This window comes from Limulus polyphemus, unplaced genomic scaffold, assembly GCF_000517525.1.
Source record: "Limulus polyphemus unplaced genomic scaffold, Limulus_polyphemus-2.1.2 Scaffold5519, whole genome shotgun sequence".
Taxonomy (NCBI): Eukaryota; Metazoa; Arthropoda; class Merostomata; order Xiphosura; family Limulidae; genus Limulus; species Limulus polyphemus.
In genome coordinates, this window is record NW_013671129.1 from 31,856 (window position 1) to 39,615 (window position 7,760).

The 7,760-nt window shown below is 31.9% G+C and overlaps 1 protein-coding gene across 4 annotated transcripts in view; it reads left to right on the forward strand.

The window, feature by feature from the left end:
* The window catches only part of LOC111089197 (thymosin beta-like), a 33,287-nt gene extending 31,019 nt beyond the window's left edge, over positions 1-2,268 (forward strand). For all 4 annotated transcript variants that reach the window (XM_022401231.1, XM_022401232.1, XM_022401230.1 and 1 more), the window contains exon 6: positions 434-2,268. In XM_022401231.1, the coding sequence (XP_022256939.1) occupies positions 434-462 (29 nt within the window). In that variant the 3' untranslated portion in view covers positions 463-2,268. The remainder of the gene's footprint in view (positions 1-433) is intronic.
* The last annotated feature ends 5,492 nt before the right edge of the window (positions 2,269-7,760 follow it).

Below are 7,760 nucleotides of genomic sequence, written 5' to 3' on the forward strand. Positions count from 1 at the left end.
GTAATATTATCCAAGTCAGTAATTCCATATTGAAAATCTGTATCAAACTTGCAGTATATATATATATATATATATATTTGCTCAATTATTTAAGGTTCACAATGAAGTTTAAAAGATAATTAAAAAACAAGTTATAGTTAATTTATCCACTTTAAACATGGAGAATTCCTGTGTGACATTGTCATCTACTTACAATAATGTATTTCATCTAGACCTAAGTACATACTTTCAGGGCCGTACCATCAGTGGTGTGAATGGTGCATTTGCACAAAATGCCAACTCATAGGAGGCACCAATTGATTAACAAAGATAATGTGTTGGGTTGGGGGCACTGAATTTATATGTTGCACAGGGCACCATCAAACATTGATACAGCACTGTGTTCTTTCATAGTATGCTGTGTAATTAAAAGTATTTAACTTTTTTCTTTTAGTGATGGACCAATATAAAAGGAGCAACTAGGCTTGCTGATTCCTAAGGAATGGATTAGTAACTTACAAATTCACCATGGGGAAAAATCAAATTTGTAAAAATCCCTCATATATTTCATGAAGAAAATAAAAATGAGTTTCATATGTGCTGCCAAATTTTTTAATAGAAGAAATGATCATATAAAATCAAAATAATTAAACTGTTGTACCAAATATTCAATAATTTTTTACCCATATTGATACAATCTGTGAAGATAACGAAAAATATCAGTATGAAAATAAAGTTCAATTGATACTAATATTTTAACCCTCATCCTCACAAGGGTAAATACAACTCAATCTGAACAGGGGGGGGGGGGTCTTTTTAAACCCCTATGTGAACAGTGAACATTTTAATGTCTTACTGTGTATAAAACATCAAGAGAAATTCAATATCAGCTTAAGAAATGTCTTCATGACTAATTCAGATATAAAATTACTATTTAAAATAAATAAAACTAAAAAATTTTCTTTTTCAAACTAGCAATACACCATATTCTTATATCATTGTCCTTTATGATTTTTTTTTGCTTAACTTTGCACCAAGATTACTTTTGCTTACAGTGTTTATGCACAGATGGGGGGAAAACAATAGCTTTGTTCCTTTTGGGAACACAAGAGACCAGAGTTAGATTATTATCAAATCCAAACACTGATGACTTAATTAGTCTCTGTGTTGATGGTTGAAAATTCTTAGGAATCTCTCGTTTGGTTTTCCTGATGATGCCAACAATGATCAGATTATGCTGGAGCATTTCCTTTGCATGGGGTACACTCATAAAAAATTGTCCATGGTAACATTTCATCCAGAACCATGATAAGACTGTGTAAGTTGTGTTATCACCTTTTCACCAACATTCTTTGTTGCACGCTGACCTTGTTGTTTGCCAAGATAATTCGCTAAGCTGCAAACATAAGCATTGTCTGAATTGCAGCAAAGCCACCACTTGATTCCATACTTTCCAGGTTTTGATGGCATGTACTACCTGAAAGGACAACAACCACAAAATAACACTAATTGTTAAACTGTTAGGTTTGCTCCAGGCTTGTATGGCCTCTGTAAAGGTGCCCTGAAAATGAGTAAGCATATCTCTAAATGATGCCAATTTGTTGGTATTACTGCGATCAGACCTGATTTGAAAATCATCAAAGTTTAGAAACCAAGATATTTTGAAAGAACCCCAGTTCCATGATGATATAAGTAGGGTGTCTAAAAAGACCCCTCTTTTTTTTTTTGTGGATGAGAGTTAACAGTCTTAACAAGTGTTTGTTGTAGTAATTGATTATAAGAATGCATTTGTTCATATTTGGGGTTTATGATAATACACGAGTTTATTTCTATTTTTTCTCCCTTATTAATCCAATGTCAATATTTCTGTTCTCTTAATTGTTTTTACTAATGTTTAAATACAAATGTGATACAGGGGCAATAATGCAGTTTGTTACTGATGTTGGGTATTTGTTATAATATATAAATGTGCTTGCACTTTTCTACTTTTAAAACAGTCCTTAATACATCAGATATTAACAAATTTTAAACAAGTTAATTATTTTCAGTAATGTGCATGAATCTTAGAGGTATTTTCCATTTCTGAAAATGAGATATATGAATATAGTTGTATCAGAAAAATTTTTGGAGAAAACCTCTTGAGTTGATGTATAACAATTCCAAAATATTTAGGGACCAACAATTTATATTGAATTTAGAAACATTTGATATATTCGTTTATATACATATCCTGAAATGTTTGTTTTGTTATTTCATTAACTCTTTATTTGAATAAAATTAACATCCTTATGTACTTATCTCAGAGTGTATTTTCCTGAGTAGCTACTGATATATGCACATTTTCATGTGCATCTGTTAAAGCTGCTTCCCAGTTGCTCACAGGTTTGTCTGAGGGCTTATAATGCTAAAAACCAGGATTTAATACTAGCATTGTGCACAGCACAAATAACCCATTAAGTTAAAGTCCTGTGCATTAATATTTTGATATATTTATCTTTTCTTTTATCCTTTTTACAAGAAAATTTTGAATTTTTTGTTTCTTTGCTAGATGAAAACATTAAATTACAAATTCACTGTAGAGAATCTTTAACATTCTGTAATTTTTCAGGTCTTTGTCACAATGGCTAAGGTCTTCTACATAACATTTTGTATTTTTTATATTCACAGATTTAACTTATGCATGTATTTTTTTCAAAAACAGTAATAATATCTTGAGACAATAGTATTTTTATGATGGTTTCAGTCATTGTTTTTTTTGTTAAAAATACTTTAAAGTCTAGTCTGCTTATTTGTAACAAGTTATTTATTTCTACGAATGTAATATAGAGTACAGGTTACATTCATTGATAGACCTAACTCAACAAAATAAACAGTCATTTGTTAAACTTCCTCTCATATTTACAAGTACAACACAACTCAAAACTGTCTGACTAACACAATTGCAAACTATATAACTGATTGACACCACTAACAGACTCACTAACCAACTGAATGGCTCAATGACTAACTAACTAACTAGCTTCTGTTGTTATATTAATATTTGCAAAGTTTTAGATAACTTGAGACATCTCGTCTCGTTTCTATAACTAAACTCACTCTAGCAACAATACAAAATGTCTAAATTAAAATATTTAAAATAGCCTACAACACTGCCCTCTGCATGAATTGTGAAGTCCCTCAGACAATCCTGATACACAAATAAAACAGTATATTAAGTTTAAAATTCATAATTAGTAATAAAGTCACCATTTATAATTTACAAAAATTAATATTCATATATAGAAATTACAATCACTATATCATGAATTAAATGTATTAAACAAAGTACCATCAAAATTCTCATTATTAAGAAATTTTTAACATCTTATTTACTTATTCTAAACTGTCTAATCGACAAATATTTTTGGTGGTTTTCTTTTCATTGGCTTATGGTGGGAAGATAAGATGGCACCTCTTGTCCTTTATTGTCACTTGCTTCTTTGTCAGTGAGGGACTTCTCCCCAAGCTGGTGATCAAGAGAATCTACTGGTGGTTCTATCCTTGGCCATGCTCTAGAACTGAGCTCTTCAGCAGGTTGATTTTCCCCTATAAATTTTTCTCTGAAGCAGGTTTAATAAGAACTTTTGGCTCCATGTAAGTTAACTTACCACTGGTGACATCTCTCTGAAGCTGACATACTTCAAAAACTATCACTGTGGATGACCTTTGACTTTGTCTTCCATATCCTATGACGAAATACCATTTTATCAGTATTTGCATCATAACAACTTTTCATCTTTATCTTTAGCTGGCTTAAGTCTTTCTCAATTAAAGTCATGTAAAGCACCAATGATGTTTCCTAGTCTCTCTTTGTAGGCCTAGCATGTGACCATTATTCTCTCACAGCATTGGTCAGCTTTTCTATTTAGACAATGTCGATTTGGTCAGCAAAATATAGTGCTAATTCTTTCCAACCTAGATGCTACAAACTACTGCAATATCCTCTCAGGCAAAATATACATTAATTATTATAGAGAGAAAAAAACAAAGCAACTAGAACAAGGGAATCTCTGTGACTCTCTGGACCATGTGTTTATACTAAAACTGCATACAAAGCAAATGTGTGAAAATACAAAAAATTCTATATAAAAAAAGCAGGTAGAAAACATATGGTATGCTTCATATCACAACTTTAACTTTAGTTTTCACTTTAGTGAACTAGGTTTAATGTAACATAAGTACATTTTTATATTGTAGATTTTTAAAAATATTTTTCATTTTGGTTGATAGTTTGATGTTTCCTTTTAAGGCTAGGAAATTTGAAGAGAGCTTAGGGAGTTTGAGGGCTTTATTAAATAACGTCAAGTTAACTTTTATTTTTGTACTGACATTCACCATACATATATTGATTTAATGTAGCTAAATGGACTTAACCCACTGCCTTACTGTTTGTTCATTAAATTTTGACCCATTTATACTATTTTTTGCGAATAATGAACAACTTGTAGTACGTAGTACAAAATATTTTATGTACGATTTTAAAACAGTAAGCTTAGATAATTGTTTATATGTATCAATATTGGTTAGAAGGAACTTTTAAATAGGTTTGTCGACAAGATCTAAAAATTAGTTTTGGTGAGAGAGGTCTTGAAACAATCAAACGTTTGTAATGCAGCTTCACACTTTTTACATATCTATCAACTGGTGCTTTTGATTCTTTTTCCTGTGCACAACTTGCATTGCCTAGAGGGTTTACTTTGACAGGGTTAGGTGGTATATTTCTTGGAAAGTGTCTTCAAGAAATATCCTGTGGCATCATAGGTGTATCACCCAATGGTCTTCCATGCCTGCTGTATACTGTCATTTGCACAGTTTCTAACATTTGCTCAACTACAGATACTTAGAAATCATTGTAATGGAACTTCTTCTTACCAGTCTGTTTCTTGTACAAAACATATGAATTATACATTGCCATATCCAAGAGATAACATATATGTTCCTTGTACACTTTACCATAATGACGCATGAGTCGGAATGAAGAGAGCTATTAATCCATTAGATCAACTCCACCCCTGCCTTTGTTATAGTCCAGGAAGGCCTTCAGTTTGAAAACAGGTTCTTTGGTTTTCTCTGTATCAGTCATATCTACACCATCGCGGGTTGTGGATAACACAGATATTGATTTCTTATCAACCCATTATATTGCCATCTGCTATATTGTACAGCATATTCACCTTTTTTCAAATTTTGTTTTTGAAGAGCATGAGGCATATGAAAAATTTTCCTCTTCAATATGACTGTTCCAAGCAGAAATCTTTGTTGTCAAACAGTCTCAAGAAAAGGTATGGTGATGTGTAACTGTAATCCACAAATATGCTATATCCTTGATCAAGTAACGGATTCATCAAGTCAAGAAGTATTGCTTCATGAGATGAAATATCTGGATCACGACATTTTGACCAGTGTAGATTTGAGACTGATAGCAATATCCACTGAATAACTCGCACATCTTGTAAAATTTTACTTCAAATCATGCTTGTTTAAAATGAATGTATTGTACAATGCCAGCCTCCCCTGACTCTTAATCACATTGTCATCAATAGCTATGTACTTTTCTGGAGTGTACACATATTAGAATTTCGTGTTCAAAACATCTACCTACGTTTTACGTAATCTGCCTAAGATGTCTGCATTGGCGTCATTTGTAAAATGCAAATATTTACAAATCCACCAAAATCTTTTATATGGCATAACATTGGCAAAAAAAAATAGGGGGAGTCTGTTGATTTTCTCACATTCCAATCATTTTACATGTTGATTTTCCCCCTTGTGATTATAAGATGCATAGTGCAAAAAACTTTGATTTTATCCTTGGTTGTCTTAAACCATTTTATATCAAGAGAGTTGTTTCCAGCATTTGCATCGAAGTTCATGTTTTGATTAGCATACATGTTTGTTTCGTGACATACTTCTTCCCAGAAATAATCATTTAGAAACTTTGAAAAATATCACACGGTTCTAGATTATTTTCCAGAGCTCTATCAGTAACACTATTTATACCTGTCTCCCCTGTGAACTGATCTACTGTTAGATTGCTATCAGTAGGGCAACCTTATAGCATGACACTGTAGGCTTGTGTGTATTATTTGGGGCGGGATATAGTACTAAGAATTTCAGTCACTTGTGTTATACAAACTACTGTAATTTTTACTCGAAGATAAACTTCTTTCTACCTTATTTTTTAGTGAAATATCAAAAATATTTTTGTCATTGTAAATTTCCAAATGTGCATTTTCTATCTCTATATCTTCCACACACATATGCTGCATGATGATTGTTAGAGGTAAACAATGGTAAAAAAAATTACATGACAAATATATTCTAGTACAAACGTTCTGCCATCTAGGGTTTAAATAAAGTAACTACTATGTAGTATAATCCACTTGAGGCCCATTTCACACGATGTCATGAAATCAATGTTGAGGTAAGGAGGGTAAGAATAGTAGCACTAAGGCATATTAATCTACCTGAATTTTTTACCTTTGTAAAATCTATGTACAACAAGGTAAGACAATGAGTTAACATAGAAGTTTGACTTCCAGCGAAAATAGGGTTTGTTGGAACTAATAAGTTTAATCATTATAAGGGTTTTTGTATAAGTGGGCTGGGAATATTCTACAATAGGTGTCTGTGACTTGTTGGCAATAAATTTGAACAATAAATGAACAGCACACAACCCATTTGTTTTAAAATAAAATATTCAAATCAAGTCAAATGTATTGCACAAAAATTTTTTACATTATAGGATATAACAGTTTTATCTAAACCTAAATAATTATCTTTTCTTTTGAAAAGCTCACACAGGCTATTTCAGTTACTTTATAATGCAACTGACAAAATGAATTATTTCTCTCTACTCTGTTTCTTACTATACAACCTGCAATAAATTCACTTACAGTACCCCGTGAGTTATCACAACTGTATCCAGAACTTTCAATGTAATAATTGTGTACCTTTCATCAAAGTCCACCCAGGTGGGTTCAATTACTTTAGAACACCCATTGACAAGACAAATTATTCTCCTTATCTCTGTTAAACTGTAAAACTTACTTTAAAATATCCCCTGCTATGACTAAACTAATAACCACGCAGTCTAACTTCACTTTCACTAACTTAACTTTTACTTACTTCCTTCACTTAACTTCTTTTGTTTGTTACTACAGTTGTATCCAGAGCTTTAAATAATTGTCTCTTTTTTTCGTCAAAAGTCCACAATTTAGAACCCAATTGACAAGGCAAGTTATTTTTCCTGTCTCTGTTGTTACAATACAGCTGTGAAACTCACTATAGAAATCACCTGTTAAGGCTAATCACTCACATACCGGCTAACTTCATGTTTTCTTTCACTAACTAAATTTTTTCTATCTTCCTTCACTTGACTTGCTCACTTGGTCACCTATATATATAAATTACCCAACGGAGGCCTCGAACTTTCTAAAAACTACGAGACGCTATGATGTAACAATACTCACTTAAGGCAACCAGAAAATACCGAAGATTCGAGTAACGTGACGTCAATTTACAACAACTGAACTACACACACAATGTAAGACTCCTACCGAGTTACGTAGCAAAATTCATCATAACTATCGCCTTTGATATAATTAGTTTTTAAACTTTCTTGTTATAAAAACTAAACACTCATTAAATATTAAGTCACAAAATGAACTAAATAATAACACTTATACTAAACAATCTTGTATAGCCAAAAATCACTGTTTTTATCTTAAGCATATTTTTTA